General features: G+C 48.4%; 1 protein-coding gene across 1 annotated transcript in view; it reads right to left on the reverse strand.

The window, feature by feature from the left end:
- Window positions 1–12955: 12955 nt before the first annotated feature.
- Window positions 12956–18967, reverse strand: part of MARCHF4 (membrane associated ring-CH-type finger 4) — a gene marked incomplete at its 3' end in the record, with an annotated part of 101270 nt that continues 95258 nt past the window's right edge. The window contains exon 4 of the mRNA XM_079924863.1: window positions 12956–13323. Coding sequence (XP_079780989.1) covers window positions 12956–13323 — 368 coding nt within the window. The remainder of the gene's footprint in view (window positions 13324–18967) is intronic.

Below are 18967 nucleotides of genomic sequence, written 5' to 3' on the forward strand. Positions count from 1 at the left end.
GCAGGACCCTGGAGAGAGACTCGTCCCTTGATAATGAATCAGGGCATATTTCCACCTAATGGAAATTCTTCAGCAGGAAAGAGTTACAGTAGCTGCTTTATTTCCATCTGCTCACAGAGCAGAATCCGGGGCTTTGGGTACAGCGAGCTGTCCTTGAGAGGGCACAGCTGGGTTGCGTCTGACCACCTGCATTCACTCGCCCGTTCCTGCCTTCATCCATCCTTCCATTCATTCATCTCCCTCTTCCTCTCCTTTTCTACCTCTGCTGCTTTCGTCCGTCCTCAGTGTGTTGCTCCCCAGTGCTTGCTAGGGCCTCCTGTCTGGCCCGCCTCCCGCTGAGCCCTCCTCTGTGTGACCACCAGAGCCTCTTTCCTAGCCCAAATCTGCTCTAATACCCCTCCAATCTGCCACAGCTCCCCACTGCTCGCATGTAATACCCCCCAGGATGGGGCCACTGCAACCAGTGCCCCTCATCTCCTGCTGCATCATGCCTCCCCACACCCCAGCCTACACTCCATTCATGCCCAGCTATTACAGGCCACCAATGAGCCCTGTTGTTTCATGCTTTGGTGTCTTTGCTTATGCACGTTCCTCATCCTGGAACATCTTCCCTTTTGTCTTCTCCCACATCCCCTCACCTACATGCCTGCTGATACTTACTTAAGCATAAAGACCAAGAAAATGTGCCCTCCTATCTCCTGCTGCAGGGAGCATAATTGATGATGCCCCCAGCTGCTGTCCTGTTGGACGCGCCACCACGTTCCTGCTGAGGCCATGATTCTTGCGGGCTGCTCCCAGCCAGCAACTGGGCACAGTGGGTCACTAAGGCAGCCCCATCCAACAAGATCTGAGATTCCTGCAATGGCAGCTTTGGCTCAAGGACTCCCCATTGGTCTGGCAAAATACTTCTTGTAACTGCCCTGAAGTCTGAGCCTCTTACTACCCTTCCCTCCTTTCCCACAGGTGTCAGGCCACACTGTGGTCTGAGGGCTCTTCCTCTGCTCCCTCCACCAACAGATCTCCTGCATGTCTAGTCTTCCCTTTGCATGGACCTGAACTAATGTACCAAGTTAGCATCACCTCTTTCGTGAAGACTCCTAACTTCCCTCAGGTAGAATTGAACACTCTCTCCTTCGTATCCTTCCCTCTGCCTTGGATGTACTTTTCATGATGACACCAATGACTCCTCACTGTAATTTTCTGTCTGTACAGCTACCTGTGCCTCCCAGACTGTAAACTCCATGAAGACAATGGGTTCACTGTCTTATTTGTTTTGTTACCATCACTGCCTAGTACAGTGCCTGTTATATTCAGATGCACCATAATGTCTATGAAATGAATGAATGATTGATCTAGTTATTCATTTATTAGTTCCCATCATCCTAGATCACGCGTTAGGTACTGAGGATAGAAAGGTTAACAAATCAGAATCCCCGCCTTTAAAGCACTCTCAGGCTGGTTGGTGGAATTAGCATGCGTATAACTATTTTAGAGGTGAGGATGGAATAGCTGCCGTCAACATGGTGCAAGAAAAGGACATAAGAACCCAGAAGAAGGCACGATTGCTTCCCACTAGTGGTGGAGGAGGGGGCGTCAGGGAAAAGGCTTCTGAGAGAAAGTAGCATTTGGACTGGGCCCTGTAGGATCTGGACCGGGCCCTGTAGGATCTGTAAGATTTATGCCTGGAGCGTGACAGGAGGAAACTTCCAGGCCGGAGAGACTGCATAAACAAGGGCACAGAAGGGTGATGTGATGAGGGCTATTTTGTTAATTTTATTATGAAAATATTCAAATACACACCAAAAAGAACGTAGCTCGCTCGTTTTACTTTCTCTTTTGTTGGTGTCATTGCCACTGAAGAAAGCTTTGTTTATTTGATGTTTGTTTGTTTACTCTGCCTGATTCCCCAGGGTCTCCATCTGCCTCACAGCCCAGAAAGCAGCCCTCACCTTGTTTGTTTTCAGATTCTCCACGTTGTCAATCTCCTTGACTGACTTTCCCCAGTCACATCTGGCAGGCTCCAAGGCCAGGACTGGCGCTCGGGAGGCTTCAGGCATTTGGCTGGACAGACAGGAACCTGCAGTGACTAGCCCAGCTGACGCATCCCTGGGCACAGGACTGACTGGCTCCTATTATCAGAGCTCAGCGGTTCCCGATGGCTGGAGCCCGAGTGGGCATGGGGAGGGGCGCGCTGGCATCTCACATCCCGTCCACCATCGTCTGCTGTTGGAAGGCATCATCTGGCTGCTGCTTGAAAACCCTCTCCTAGGGAGGACTTGGAAGGTGGGAAAAGAAGAGTAGGAGGGAGAAGGGGAAAGAACCAGCTGCCTGCAACCTGGATGACGCTGGCTCTGTGCTGGCCAGCTTCGCCTGCAGCCTCTTCCGGTGCATGCAGAGCTGGACCAGCAGGAGGCCCTTGGTGCCTCTCAGCCAGGCTTCTCTCGAGTGTGTGTTGGCAGCAAAAACTCGTGATCTCTGGGAGATCATGAGTTTTCCCTAGAAAACCTCTGGTCTGAAGGGCCATGGCCAAAGTGAACTTGGGGGAGGCCACTCCTAGAATCCAACTTGAGATCCTCCTCCGTGCCATTGCCCTCCCTGGAACAGCAAGTAAACTCTCAATCGCAAATTTCTTGGCTCTCAAACTGTCGTTATCATAGAAACACAGAACCTTGGAAGCCCCAGGAATCCTCTACTCCACACCCCTGTGGGGCAGCTCCTCCTTCAAAGCAAAGTTCTCAGGAAAGATGAGGTAGGGCTTCCTCCAACTACAAGGTACCTATTTTCTAAAAAGATTTTTTTTTTCCTCTCCCGTTGCGGAGCACAGGCTCCGGAGGCGCAGGCTCAGTGGCCATGGCTCACGGGCCCAGCTGCTCCGCGGCATGTGGGATCTTCCCGGACCGGGGCACAAACCCATGTCCCCTGCATCGGCAGGCGGACTCTCAACCGCTGCGCCACCAGGGAAGCCCTGTAAAAAGATTTTAATCATTGTTTTCAATAGTCACTTAAATGTTCCACTCTATATATGTACCATATTTTTTAAACTACACAAATATAACATCAGTTTATTCTTCTTATTAAAATGCAAACAACATAAACAGAGAGAAATTTCCTCTTCACATTCCCCAACTTCACCCTCTCCCAGAGAGAAAGAGCTCTGATTAGTTTGGTGATATTCCTCCATATTCTTTTGGAGTATGGTGTTTTAAAAGTGAAATGTGGGTGGGGTTCTTTTTTGGTTCTTCTACACATATACGATCATTGTGTATATTGCCCTACAGATGATGTGTCTTAGTTAACAACATGACTTAGAGATCCGTTCCTGTCGGTCCTTCCAGGTCCATGACGTTCTCTCTGATGCCAGTGGTATTCCATGGTTTCTGTATCTCACATGTCATCACTCCCATGTCGACAGACATTTAGGGTTTTTTTCCAATTTGCTTCATTAATACAGTGATACCACTCTGATCCATTTCCCAAGCTCTTTCAGAAGGCAACATCTGTCACTGTCGCTCTAGGAGAGTTCCAAAGAAATAGAACTCCTGGGTTGAAAGATATGTGCAGTTTACACTTAATAGAATACTACGAGATGGCCCTCCAAAATAGCACAGTAATTTATCTGCCTACACACAGGGTGGGGCAGGGGCCCCTCGCTGGCCTAACCGGCATCCCTTCTCATCTCCTTTTCCCTTGGTGCATTCCACAGGAGGCACTGAGAAGATAAATAATCACTTTCCCAGCCCCTCCAGCAGCTAAGGGTGGCTCTGTGACACATTTCTGGCAAAAAAAAAAAAAACAAAAAGAAAAACAAAAAAAAAAAAACAAAAAAAACACACGTGGAAGCATCTAGGAATAGAAATGTTGTTCAGGGGCTTCCCTGGTGGCGCAGTGGTTGGGATTCCGCCTGCCGATTCAGGGGACACGGGTTCGTGCCCCGGTCCGGGAGGATCCCACATGCCGCGGAGCAGCTGGGCCTGTGAGCCATGGCCGCTGAGCCTGCACGTCCGGAGCCTGTGCTCAGCAACAGGAGAGGCCACAACAGTGAGAGGCCCGCGTACAGCAAAAAAGAAATGTTGTTCTGGGAAAGCTTTTGTTTTTCCCAATATAAAGGAAGGATGTGACAGGGTCACCCCTTCTTTCTTTCCTGCTTTGAGATATCAGAGTCCACTTGAGACTCTGAGGTCATAGCCACAGGTGACAAGTCAACAGACTAAGGATGCCTGAGCAGAAAGACAGAGCCTGGGTCACTGGTGGCATTATTGAGCAGCTGGATTGATGCCAACAGCCACTTATTCTGGACGTTTCATTGCAGAAGAAAAATAAAGCCTCAATTGTTTCAGCTTCTCCTAGTTGGGTATCTGTTACTTGCAGCTGAATGAAAACCAGACAAGACAGAGTATTGGTGCCAGGTACCCAGTTTTGCTTTCACTTAACCTTCCTTTTTATATGCTATGGTAATGGTATAACTTTCTTATTACTCTGTTGAGCAATAAAATGATAACAGAAGTAATTTATTCACTGCCTACTTTATATGCATTACTTCTGATATTACAAAGATCCTGAGAGGAAAACTGATTATCCAGAGACCAGAAAAGCAAGTGACTTGCCCCCAGAGGACTTGTGGCTGCTTCCATAGGTCCCCATACATAAAGTCAGGAACCCAGGGTGGTTTACTTAATCCAATAAGAATAATAGCAGTAGCAGTAAGGTGGCCCATGTGTATGGGGCCATGCCATTTACACCGTCAGTGCTAGGGAGAACGGGAAACCCTTTGGCTGTGGCTGGTGGGTCAAGGTCTTGTTCTCAGCTTTGCCTCTTACCTTCTGCTCTGAATCTTGGTATCCTGGCTTCTGTCCTGGGACCTCATAACTGGATCCTGCTCATTCCTATAACTTTAAATCAGAGTTCTGATTAAGGTCTGTCTACTTGTCATTTTAGGTCCTGTCACTGTCACCCCTGATGCAATCTTAAGAAAAAAATTGAGGGGCTTCCCTGGTGGCGCAGTGGTTGAGAGTCTGCCTGCCGATGCAGGGGACACGGGTTCGTGCCCCGGTCCGGGAAGATCCCACATGCCGCGGAGCGGCTGGGCCCGTGAGTCATGGCTGCTGAGCCTGCGCGTCCGGAGCCTGTGCTCCGCAATGGGAGAGGCCACAGCAGTGAGAGGCCCGCGTACCTCAAAAAAAAAGAGAAAAGAATTGAAAAGATATAGTTTAAAAGAACACTCTTCTCATGTAGGCTGTGCATATTACCTTCCTGTTTAATCATTGATAACCTTGAACAGATTCATGAAGATAGTTAGGGGAGAATAATAGGTGCAGATGCTTCCACTGTGCCAACTTGGGCCCCAAACCAACAGGAAAGGGGGGCAACCCATCCCAGTGCTTTTGGCCCGAAACCAATGCACCATGGATTTCACCCAAAGTTCTGTCACGGGGTGTATGGAAATCTTTGTATTCACGATGGATACTTTTGGTTGCAAGAAGCATATAGCCAGCTTAGACTAAAGAAAGCAAAAATAGAATTCATTGGCAGATGTCCTGGGATATCTAGCCGAGAAACGGGCTCAGTCATGGATCTGGGAGAGAATCAGCACCATCTCTCTCCCGCTTTTTTCTTTGCATGTCTCTGCTTTACCTTATTCTGATAGGTAGATGCTTTCTACATGGCAGAAAGTGAGGTCTTTCATTTTCGCTGACTCCCAGCTCGGAACCATGGTGGAAGGAAACAGCGTTTCCCACTAGCTCTGATAGGAAAATCCCACGGAGGACTTGGATGGGTTTTGGTCACATGTCCATTTCTGAACCAATCCCTGTGGACAGAGACATAAGATACTTTGGCCATCCAGGCCTGGTCACAGTACCACCCCTAGCTGGAGTGGTTTTAGGGATTCAACCCTACCAAAACCACATGGTATGTGTTCCCCATGGGAAAGAGTGTCTCTGTGTACTAGATAGACAAAAGCAACAAGTGTGCACCAAAATGATTTGAGGAGTTGTGGATGGCATGAGATAATGCTTCAGCCTTGAGGCTTTTGCGAGAGGGACTAGGGCTTACAATAGTGTCACCATGATTCACTAGGCAGGTGTGGGCTTAGCATGCTCAGGGTGGTGGCAACTCCAGAATTTCGACATCCCTTCTTTGAAGAGACACAGTGGCCTGTGTTGGAGGGTGTGGAGGGTCCCCTTCTCAACAAAGCACCCCTTGGAATGGCCACTGGCTGGGGCAGAAAAGGTGATATCCCATATCCAACCTCTAGACAAAGAGGCTGCTCAAACCAAGTGACGTGACAGAGCCCAGGGGGCCTGAGATTGATGAAATTTTCCTGTCTCTCACCACCTGTTACCTGGGTGTCTTCGTTCTCCTGAGGAAATCCAAAGAGCTGCTCAGTCAAGAGGCCTGGACTCAGTGTCACTTTTTAGGGAATGCATTTGTCATTCACTCTATTTCTGCGTATGTGTCTGTGTGTCAAATGCACATACACAGTTGTGATCTTTTTGGCTAAAAGAACTCAAGACAACCCTGTACCTGTTTGATGATGATTAAAATTCCACCCCTTACAGGGTTACTCCTCTTGCTTAGGAATGGTCTCCTCTTAAAAATGCAAATTCCACAGGAGAGGGAATAGTGTTAACTTACTTATTTACAGTTAGTAAGAGGAATCTTGTCAGGCTCTTTCATGAGAACAGCTTTTGATAAGAAATGCTGAGCCGCTTACTGGAGTCTAGTAACCAGAGAGTGAGATCCTTGAAGACGGTTATATCTGGTTTATATTTGAGACACCTACCTGGCGAGAACCTTCCACATAGCAGTTTCTCATTGCAGGTTTTTATATGAATAATCTTCAAATTACTTCAAAATTTCTGGTAAAATTATATTATACACAACTGTAAGTGGTAATACTTTGGGTTAGAGGGAGACGTAGGTGGAGGAATTTCGTCCAACATTTGGGCTTAACCTATAGTCAAAATAAAGAGATGACGGTAAGATAGAGAATGGAAACCCTGTGTTCAGGAGATTCTGGAAATTCAAGTAGGAAGTGAATGAAAAGAATTTTAGTGTCTGAATTATTAAAAACCCTGATGAGGGCATGAACCTTCCCATAGCATAAGGGATGGAGAGGTTTCAGCAGACTTCAGCTAACTTTGAGGGGCAGGTGACACAGATGGTGTCTGGGTTACACCCAACTGGTGTAGGGCCCATTCACTTTTCTCCAACATCTCTTTTTTTTTTTTTTTTTGCAGTACGCAGGCCTCTCACCGTTGTGGCCTCTCCCGCTGCGGAGCACAGGCTCCAGACGCACAGGCTCAGCGGCCATGGCTCACGGGCCCAGCCGCTCCACGGCATGTGGGATCTTCCCGGACCGGGGCACGAACCCGCGTCCCCTGCATCGGCAGGCGGACTCTCAACCACTGCGCCACCAGGGAAGCCCTCTCCAACATCTCTTGAATCCGGATAAACCTTTCAAATGCATTTTCACTTTTCTGCGAGGCAGTATAATGTAGTGGTTAACAGCGCAACATACGACACCAGACTGCGGAGATATAAATTCTCACGTTGCCTTGTGCGGCTACGTGACCTTGGGCGGCGTGTTTAACCTCTCCGTGCCTCAGTGTCCTCACTAGAAAAATGAAAATAATAGTAGTTCCCAACTTTGTGGGGTTGTTTTGGGGCATTAAACGAGTTAATATACATAAAAAGCTTGAGATGAGTCTTGGCATATAGAGAGTACTATATGTTTGGCTATTTTTATTATGTCCCCAATGTGACTGGGGAAAAGGGCAGTATTACCAGATGGAGAGCTCGAGCATCCACGTTCTTATGTAACAGAGGCAGAAGCAGATTGTCCCCTCCCCATGTGAGAGGGCCCCTCGGGATCGTGGATACCCTGGAGGTGCTCCGTGCCCTGCTGCCACCTGGCCCAGGTACCGTGCCTTTCCTTGCTGGCAGGGCCTTAGGTGGACAGCAAAGCACCAGACTTCAACCAGCACCACGGGCACTGAGGATGCTCTGTTTTCAGGACTTTTCTCTCTCAAAAATTAAGAAGGCACGGGCACGGGGTGAGCCTGCTTTTCTTGTCTTCCCTAAACCCTCCTCAACCACAACTTCTTCTCTTCCCTAAACATCTACTGAGCCCTTGGGTTAAAACTGAGTGTGCTGGGGAGGTGTTTGGTACACAGTTAGGGTCACTCATTTAAAGGTGAGAGACTCGCCTCAGTGGTCAGTTGTCGGGGATCAGGAGGGCACTGAGGGCTGTAGTTCTCATCAGACTGGGGCTTGGGCAGGAAGAAAGCCTTCGCCCAGTGGATTCTTATTTCCATGAGAGGCTGGGTGAGGGGGAGATAGGATGCTGGAGGGGGAGAGGCAGCAAGAAGAAGGACCCTATGGTGGGACAAGGGTGCTTAGGCCCAGACCCTGGACTCAGATCTGAGGTGAAGCCAGTCCCAGATCCTCCCCACTTAGAGTCATCTTGGAGTGTTACCTAATCATCTGTGGCACCCCGGGCACTTCTCAGTGCCCACATGCCCTTCTGCCAACAAGCGTGGGTGGAGATGTAGGGCTCGGGGGAGGTTTTAGGATCACTGCATCACTGCTATAAACTCAGACCCTTACAGCTGAAAATCGTCCTTGTTTTCTTGTTACTTAACAGGATAATTTGAGAAAAGGTGATGAGGGATAAAGCAAAGTGTGTTTCTCATCTTGCCCCCAGCTCTCTCACCTCCACAGTATAATGCATTCTTCTTACAAAGCACATCATTTCTCTTAGAAATTGGTTGTTGTTGTATCCAAACCATGCCTCTACTCTCTGTTATCTTTGAATCTCACGGGTGGTTCTGTGCTCTAAGATGGTTACAGATTTGAGTCTCCTGGTATACAGGGACAAGGCCTCTTGTGGGGTAATAATTGTGGGGTCCTCCTAAATTTTATGGGCTATTTTTAGACCTCTGCCACCAACCCACTATTCTACACCACTCACTTGGAACCAGGGGCAAAATTCTAGTCCCCAAATAGGATAATTTTTACTTTTTTTTTTCTAGAAAAGCCTTTTGTGATTCCTTATGGAAACTGACCTTTTGCCCATAAAAATACGATTGAGAATTTCCCTGGTGGTGCAGTGGTTAAGAATCCTCCTGCCATTGCAGGGGACACAGGTTCAAGCCCTGGTCCAGAAAGATCCCACATGCCATGGAGCAACTAAGCCCGTGCGCCACAACTACTGAGCCTGTGCTCTAGAGCCTGAGAGCCACAACTACTGAGCCTGCACGCCTAGAGCCCGTGCTCCACAACAAAGAGAAGCCACCACAATCAGATGCCCGCGCACTGCAACGAAGAGTAGCTCCTGCTCGCTGCAACTAGAGAAAGCCCACGTTCAGCTATGAAGACCCAACACAGCCCAAAATAAAATAAATAAATAACTAAATTTAAAAAAAAAATAGTTTTTAAAAACTATTTAAAAAATATATATATATGGTTGAATTGTGTCTTTTGTCCTTTGAGAATTCCCCACTGTCCAGATAAAGCCAACTTTCTACTATAGCGGCTTCCATTCAACCAGTGTATTAACTGAACAATATCAAAAATTGTTAGGTACCCTCAATATTTTTGGTAGGGGACAGAAATAGTTTATAATTATTAAGTCCCAATTTCTCCAACCTCCAAAAGTTTTCAACAGATCTCTACCATAATGAGCCCCCTGCATCGTCCTGTCCCAGATTTCCCTTTATTTGGTGCCAGTTGTCCTGCAGGAGTGGACACATGTCCTGCCAGGTTGCCTGGGCTGGAATCCTGGCTGGAGATTATGAGCTAGTGACTTAACCTCTTTGCCTCGTTGCCCACATCTGTAAAATGAAGATAATAATGGTGTCTACTTCATCAGTTGTTGGAATACTAAGTATGTCGATGCATATAAATATTTAATTGGGTGCTGACACATAGCAAGAGCTTTAGGTGTTAGCTGGTATCTTGTCCCATGCATGGGGCAATATTTGGGAATGATGTGCAGGTGAATTCTCTGGACTACTTCTCACCGCTCTGCATTGGATAAATCTACATGAAATCTAGGCCTTTTCTTGCGGTATGAAGGATGATTTGCACATTTGGAAAAGGACAGTGGTCTCAGGTTGTCAGGGTGCACTTCTACCTCGAACCCCAGAGGTGCATATAAAATATAAAAACCCAGCTCGCTCATTTTTGTACCCCAAAGCACCATTCTCCAAGGCACAGGGAATTTACCATCCTGTTGGGTTGAGAGGTCAAAGGTTGACCTTTTCTTTTCTATGATTGACCTTGAGAACTGGAGTGTAAGTTGATAGAAGTGGAGGCATGTCTCCTGCATGCTGGAAGGTCCTTCCGTTCTCTTCCAGGTGTGTCTTATTCACTCAAAAATATTTATTGAGCACCTACTGTATGCCAAGCACTACTGTAGGCCTGTAGGTCCTGGATATATAGTGGTAAACAAGACAGATGGTCCTTGATCTCTTGGTGCTTACATCATGAAGATCCAACAAACTCCAGAATCCTATTAGAACTTTTCATTAACCACCTCTTCTTCAATACAGTATATTCTGAATGATGACCCTGCATGACCACAATGTTCTGAAGCTCCCTGAGAATCACCAAAGACAGATGACACAGTGGCCACTATAGTTTTGATGACGTGCGTATTTTGTTGCATTCTGATACTTTTTTGAAAATAGATAATGCATGTCTGGACACATCTATATTTTTCATAAATATATGTATATATTTTGGCTGTGCCATGTGGCTTGTGGGATCTTTGTTCCCCGACCATGGGTTGAACCTGGGCCCTCGGCAGTGAAAATGCCGACTCCTAACCACTGGACCGCCAGGGAATTCCCACGTAAATATTTAATTAAACTGAATGGCCCATTCTTAGACTATAAGAAAAAAAGAGATACCTTCACTCTACATGAACTACTTGTATGGTTTTGTTGGTTTTCACTTGTATGTGAGCTTCATCCGGGGAGGAACCTTCCTAAGCCTGTGCACATCCCACTGATGACGTTGCCTGACCAACTGCGGGCCCCAGGAAGGAGGGCCAGGTCAGGTTGGAGGGAGGGAAAGCCTTGCCTGCTGCCTAGTGATATGTCTGAGCCCCGTCTCGGGGCCCTGCTCTGGGGGCTGTTTTCTGATGTTCAAAGGAAAACTGTCAGGGGAATGAGGTCCTAACATGCCCCTCACCTGTGGTTCTCTTAGCTTCTCTGAAATGACCAGATGGGGAGAAAACTCTCCAAATTTCCTCCCAGCACTAGTGGCCTCCGCTTCCAGGAGTCCTGGGCCGAAACCTGGGAAAAGTTGGGGAGCTGGTCCTCTTTTCGACTTGAAGGAATTCACCTGCTAGGAAGACCAGAAGAGGCCAGGAGTCCCAGGGCTTCACTGTAGGTTCACACACACACACACACACACACAGAGACACAGGCCCTGCCCCATCTGTACCCTCAAAGGAGAAACCGTTTCTTGTGAGGGAGAAGACTCTAGGGGTGGAGCAGACACAAGAGAGGGAAAGCAAATTATACCATAGAGGGAAAACAGGACAGAGACAGGAAAAACTCACATATGGGAAAGGACACTAGTGGTAGGGAAAGAAATTTTATTTTCAAGCTTTTAAGAGAATAATATAAACAACAGAGAGTTTTAAAAAACCCTAAAAACTAGTTTAAAAAAGTACTTGACAGTGTCCCTTTCATACCCACGGATGACGCGGCCATTGTGCAATGACAAAAAGAAACTCTGCAGGTGACCACCCCCGTGGCCTTCCCCGGCAGGGTCCCAGAACCAGCAGGTGGGCTCAAGGGACAGCGCTCCCTGCCAGGGTCCCTGGGCCCGCCTTGCTGTATGGGAGGGACCAGGGAGCAGGTAGCACTGAGGGATTAGCCAAACTGCCCTCGGGGGAGGGTCCCGAGCAGCAAGGAATACTTAGATTGGTCTCCACTCCACTCCTTGGGGCACATCCGGCCAACTTCCTCCGTTCGCTGCAGCAGCTCTCCTGGGAGACCCTGGGCAGGAGATGCCCTGCCATGGGGGGCCCTGGGTCTCAGCAGGTGCCAAACCAGGAGGGGCCGTGGCACCGAGCATGTCGTGGCCATGGGTGGTATTGGGTGGTTGGGAAAATCACTCCTGGATTGACAGCTTTGAAGGCTGAAGCCATGGCAGCAGGACTGTGCTCAAGATACCCATGGGAAATCTGTACTATTGGGGTGTGTGTGTGTGTGTGTGTGTTTCCTGTAAACATCTTTGAGCCAAATCACCATAAAATAAAGTAACAAGGGCACAGAAAGACACCCTACTCCAAACCTACGCCCTCTTTGAGCCCATCTGAAATTGGGAGTTCCCAGTTTGGAAGAGGAAGAAACCCCCCTCCCTCTGGCCACTCAGGTCAGCATCTCCCTCCCTGCACCACTACCCCCGAGGCCTGAGTCAGGAATCCTGCCCACCCAGGTGAGCCCAGGGGCCACAAATGCTAGGAATCTCATCTCTGCCAGCTCCCACCCATCCCTCTCCCTCCCCCCAACTGTCCCTGGAACACAGCCCAGGGAGAAACCAAAGCAAACTGAAAGGTAAAACAAGGCCGGCTACAAGTGCTTCTCCTTCCCACACGTGCACACGTGGTGCCTCTGTTGTGTTTTGTTAGGCCCAGTATGTATTGCACTTCGTTGCTGAGTTTGTATTGGTTTTCCTCGTACTTGTTGGAGAATGGTATTGACCGGTTGGAAATCAGGAAACCGCTCATAGCGCCAGCCTCCCTCCAGCTCCAGTCCTGCCCCCAGGCCCCTCAAGGCACCCCCCCATACCGCCTGCCCTCTGGCCCCTGGGGTGCCTCCATGCCTCCCCACACCTGCTCCCCAGATGGCGTCCTGTCAGGGGCGGCCCTCCCCGGCCCCTGCTCTCCTCGCTCTTGTGCGTGCGTGTGTGGTCACAGCTCCCTCCCAGGTCTCTCCTCTCACACCGTCGTGACCCTCATGACCAGCTCTCGGCTGCCGCCCTGGGGGGTCCGCTGTTCATGAGGTCTTAAGTGACTCAAGATGTGCAGGATGGTGTAAGCACAGTGGTGATCGGACAGAGGGCCTGAGGGGTGGCCGGCCGCCCGGGCGGGGCCTTCCTCAGGGGCAGGGGTGCCCGCAGCCTCCTCTCCGGCAGGGGACGCGTTGGCCTGGGTGGACGAGGACATCCGGGCATTGGTCCTGCCTCCTGCCTTTTGATCCTCCAGGTCTTTCGTCTTGTCGTAGTTCAGCACTTTCCATTGCTGGTTGACAGCTTGCCACCGTTTAAAGATGCGGTACACGGAGGGCCCCTCGTGGATGATGAGGCCTGGGCAGCAGGGAGAAGAGAAAAGCAAAGGCGAGTAAGAGAGAGCAGCTCACCGCCGGGAGAAACGCGCCTCCCTCTGTTTGTAAGTGAGTATAGGCGTTGGGTGAGCCAGATTTATATTGGTTTGATTTGTTCTTTTCAAACCTACCTTTCAGCTCTGGGCCACATGGCAACATCCTTACATTTCTAGGCTCAGCAAGTCTTTGGAAGTATGTGCAAGGCCGCCACACCGAGGGCGTGAAATAGTCGGGCACCTACATGCAGTGCTTTTTCCTCTGCCTCTGCTCTATCCCTCCTACTCCTTGGCCTGACAAGATCCAAATTCATTGTCCATTAAGGCGTAATACAAATATCTTTTTCCCCCTCTGTCCTGTGTCTGTGGCACCTGGCACTTAGCAGATGTTGACTGAATCCTGTGCCTTTACCATAAAAGAAACCCTATGGTCATTCCATACCTGCTGAATGTCCGAAATTCCACTGATGACCTCTTGGCTATTCAACAAAAAGCCCAGTGCGGCTAATATACACACGTTGCTGGCAGAGCGAACTCTGGCATGGCTCTGTGGGCCAGGGGCAGCGCAGAGTCAGAAACGAGCTGTGTCAGACAACCAGGAAACGAAATATTGTGTGCCTACTCTGTGCTAAGCACTAGGGATAGCGCAGTGAACAGGACAGGCAGAGGCCTGCCCTCAGAGAGCTGGCATTCTAGTGGAGAGACACACGACAGACACGGAAACAAACCAATAAGACTATTTCAGGCACGGACACATGCGATGAGGAAGATAAAACAGGGGGAAGTAGCCACTGCCTGCAGACACTGAGAGTCCTCTTTGATGGAGACGGTAGTAAGGGCTTGTGAGGGAGGTGATATCTGAGTTGAGACTTAATTTCTTTTTTTTTTTCGTTTTCTTTCTTTTTCTTTTTTTTTTCCGGCCGGGCCGCGCAGCTTGTGGGATCTTAGTTCCCCGACCAGGGATTGAACCTGGGCCACAGCCATGAAAGCGCTGAATCCTAACCACCGGACCACCAGGGAATTCCCTTGAGTTGAGACTTAAATGATGAGAAGGAGGGATCCATGCAAAGTCTGGAGAGAGAGCACGTTAGTGGTAAGAGCCGTAGGCACAAAGGCCAGGAAGTGGGAATGGAAGGCAGCCGGCTCAGAAAGGAGGTCAGTGTGGCCAGGGCGCAGGGAATGAGTGAATGAGTGGGCAGTGCAGGGAGATGGGGGTCAGAGGCCAGTCTATGGTAAGGCCTTATAGGCCATGGCAAGGGATTTATATTCTATCTTGAGTATAAGGGGAAGCCATTGAAGGGCTGTAATAGGAGGACCATGTGGTCTGATATACCCTTCAGAAAGGCCATCCTGGCTCCTGTGAAACAATAGACTGAAGAGGGACCAAGAGTAGGTGCCGAAGACCGAGGAAGTGATGCAGTGATGCAACTCGGCAATGACGGACGCTTAGACTAAGGTGTAGCGGCGGAGGAAGTGAGAGGCCACTGGAGTCAGGATGTATGTCGGGGGCAGAGCTGACAGAATTGCTGGCAGGTGAGGTGAGTCAAGAGAAAACTCTGAAGCTTCTGGCCTCAGCAGCCAGATGAGTATTGGTGTCATTGACTGAGGTGCGGTAGGCATGAGGGTCAGGGGTGTGGATCTGTGTGGTGGTAGCAGCCACTGTATTAGTTTCCAATTGTTGCTGTAACAGATCACCACATATTCAGTGGCTTGAAACCACACAGATGTATTCTCCTGCAGTTCTGAAGATCAGAAGTCTGAAAATCAGTGTCACTGGGCTCAAGTGAAAGTGTCAGCAGGGCTGTTTTTTCTCTGGTGGCTTTGAGGGGAGAATCTATTTCCTTGCCTTTTTTCAGCTTTTAGAAGTTGCCTGTGTTCCTTGCCACTTCCTGGCATCACCACCCTTTTCTTCTGATGTCACATCTCCTACTCCTCTCCTGTCATTGAGTCTCCCTCTGCCTTTCTCTTATGAGAACACTTTGATTACATTGGGTCCACCTGAATAATCCATGAAACTCTACCTGTTACAAGATTCTTAGATTAGTCACATCTGCAAAGTCCCCTTTGCCATATAAGGTAACATTAACAGGGACTAGGACCTGGGTGTCTTGGGGGACCATTATTCAGCCTACTACATTCATTAATAGTTATATTTTGGTTATGGTAAATTTAAGACACCTAATAGGAATCTCAATAGAAGGGCTAGGTAGGCAGTTGGACGTATGAGTCTGAAGCTTAGGGAGAGGTCTTGCCTGAAGCTTCTGGTAATATGGAGGTTTGGTGGAGGCAGAGCCGGGAAGGGAGTTTCTGAAGGAGCAATAAATAGTGCAGAAGCAAGACCAGCAAGTGTGGAGACCCAGAAGTCTAGAGAAGGGCATGTTTCATGAAAGAGAGTGTGATAGCCCCTTGAAATGCTGTTGAGAGGTCAGCTCAAGTGCAATGAGGATGAAATTAGCTTGGTGGGCACAGAGGAGGTAGGAGGAAAGATGCAATAGTGGGAAAATCAGGTAGTTCTCATCCAAGTGCACCTTTTTCTTCCATGAAGTCGTCAGCTAAGGTGGGAAGGGATAAGGCAGGAAAGTGTTGAAGATTTGTGGGGAGAAGAGAAGGTGGAAAATAATTATCTTGCAGAGTGAGAGAATGAATTCCCAAGGGAGAGGAGGTAGAATTATCTGACAGTGTTGAGCACCTATTTGAGATTTGTGGCCACAATTTAAAGTGGGTCTAGTCATTGGTTGGGTGGTTTTAATTAGCATAGACTGTCTTTCCAGGTAAGTATGGCAGGAGAGAGAGTGGGACATGAGAATTATGGATGTTTGCAAAGGGAGCTGTTATCACGTTGGCCCATGGAGTCTAGACCGGGAAGGAGGGAAGTAAGAACACAAAGGGATAAGGAATAATGAAAATGGAGAAGTGGAAAGTGATAGGGTCAATGCCAAGAGGTTTCTATGGATTTGGAGAATTGCTAGAGTCAGTGAACTACAAGGATAGGGGGTGATGATCAGAGAGTGGGGTGTTTAAATCCAGATTTTGAAGGGATGGGGTTCTTGGCGATGATGAGCACTAGGGAGTGACCACTTGAACGGGGCTGAGGTGGGCTGGAGGGAACGTTCTGGAATAATGAGGAAGGCAGGGAGTGGGCTAGATTATCTGCAGCAGCCATCCTCATCCTCTGATAGAAATCCTCAGTTCTATCAGACCAAATGCCCCCTTTTTATAACAAATTATAACAAATATATTTTAATATCCCCTTTTCTGTTCTGAAATGAAACTTACAAAATAATCCAAGCTACTATGGTTTCTTTTTTTAATTAATATACTGCCCTAACAGATTATGTAAAGAAGAACAAAGGGGACGTCATTTTATAACACGATAATATAAATTTCAATATAAACGCTGGGGCACAGCCACTTTAGAAAAGAAATCAAAAACCTCATACATTTGCAAAATGCCCCCTAGGGGATGGGAACACCCCTTCCAAGGACCACTGATCTACAGAGATGCTGAGACAGGTATGGTGGGAGGGAGTGTGTGAGCCAGGTGCACAGGGGATGTGAGGAGTGAGTAGGCAGTCATCAGCCAGCAGCATCAAGAAGGTCAAAGGGCTGGTGAAGTATGATGACATTCACTTCAAAGGAGCTGGGGCTTCTGAAAGATAAAGGAAGAGAGGCAGTTTGCAGATGGTAATGGGGAGCAAGGAGGACTCAGCCCACCTCCAGGCCCCCAGGATACAGTGTCCTGGAGACGGCAGCCACCACTTAAGACAGCCATGCAAGAAACAATGTCCTCAGGAGACAGCTTTATTTCAATTAAAGGATGAGGAAAGGAACGCTCGGAGGAGAGGTTGCCAATGGTGGACGATGAGGTCCAGAGGGCATGTGGAAGGGCTGGGAAGAAAGGGCCAGTAAAAGGATGAGAAACATAGGAAAGGGGTGATTGTCCATATGGTGAAGATGGTTTGGGAGGCTGGACTCACGGTGAGGGAGATGACTGGGGATGAGGTACAGGGGGATTCTCTTGCATCACTGTAAATCCAGGGGCGGCTGGTCTGTCCCCTGCGAGGAAGAGCTGATTCACAAGAGCAAACATCAATGAGTCACTCCAGCCAACTCCACGTCAAGCAAAGAGACTGGATGGGAACATCTCAAAGCCTCTGCAACCTCCAACACGCCGTGATTCTAGGAGACAAGACAGCCACCCACTGCTACTCTTTCCTCCGGGACTCCGACAGCTCCTAAAATTGTACTTTGTACAACAGGTCTTCGAGGGTTCACTGAAGGAGGGACAGCCTCCCTGTAGCCCAGTTGTTCCTAATCTTTTGGATCATGTGCCCCTTTGAGGATCTGATGAAAGCTAAGGACCACATTCCTGGAAAAAAACCCAGACACGTGAACTGTCGTTATGATTTTAGTGGGTTCATAAATCTCCTTTGGACCACCTGTGGACCCCTTGATCTCCTGCCTGGCTCTGGACAAGGAGACTTCCTCTCTGCCCACTTTCTCACCCTCTCCCAATGTGCCAACTCTCATCGCTTCCTTCAACCTTTTGAATACATGCCTATGCACCCTTGGCACTGCAGTGCTCACTTGTTCATTTATTTCACAAGCCTTGTTTGAACACTGTTATGCCCTTTCCCCTAGATTGTAAGCCCGTCGAGGACAGGGATCAGACATGGTTGAGGCTTGGGCAGCTAATACAGTATTGGGAGCTTAATGAAGCCTTGGTGATGATGGAGGACATAGGGGCCTTTGCGGGGGTTGGGGGGAATCAGGATTTTTTGAAGCCCCAAACTCACTGTTTCCAATAAGAGTCACTACACTTGATTCTTAATTAGCTTCTTAATCAGACAATTTTACCCTGATTGAAGAGCGTGGCTTAAATTTCTGGTCTGAATGCTACCTCCTAATTATCTGTCTAGTGTTCAGGAAATAATTAAACCATTTTAATGGATAGATGGCTGAAGGGAAGGAAGGTGCACCTGTTTTTGTAGATAATGCTTGTTTGGCAAAAGTTGGAAAAGCACGACCTACCTCATTCGCATCCACTCCCCAGCCCTCTCTCTGCTTCCTGCTCTACAGATTACTTATCCATTCCTTGAGTCGCAGAATCTTTTTTTTTTTTTTTTCTTTTTTGCGGTACGCAAGCATGTGGGATCTTCCTGGACCGGGGCACGAACCCGTGTCCCCTGCATCGGCAGGCAGACTCTCAATCACTGCGCCGCCGGGGAAGCCCCACAGAATCTTTTTTAATGAGGGAAGATGGGTGGCACTCATTTGATAGGGACAGGTCAAGTGGGCAAAGTTGAAGAGATGGGAGAGAAAGAAGATGAATGGGAAAATGGATAGAGAGAAAGAGAGACTAAAGTTAGAACAGGAGGAAGGAAGGCTATTGGTGAATGGAGGCGGGGAAGTAGTAGAAAAACAAAATAGAAAATTAGAATGCATGGCAATATCAGAAATTCAACACAGTTTGATTGAGTCCCTTTCTGGGGTTTTCTATTTAATTTATCTAGTACCCACCTAACAAGGTGCCCAACCCTGGGCTGTACTCACTGATACAGTTCTAGAAGAACATTTTTTTCTCTGGAAACCAGCTGATTCTACACATGTCCCAAATATTCCTCTTTCTCA

The sequence above is a fragment of the Stenella coeruleoalba genome, assembly GCF_951394435.1.
Source record: "Stenella coeruleoalba genome assembly, chromosome: 6".
Classification (NCBI taxonomy): domain Eukaryota; kingdom Metazoa; phylum Chordata; class Mammalia; order Artiodactyla; family Delphinidae; genus Stenella; species Stenella coeruleoalba.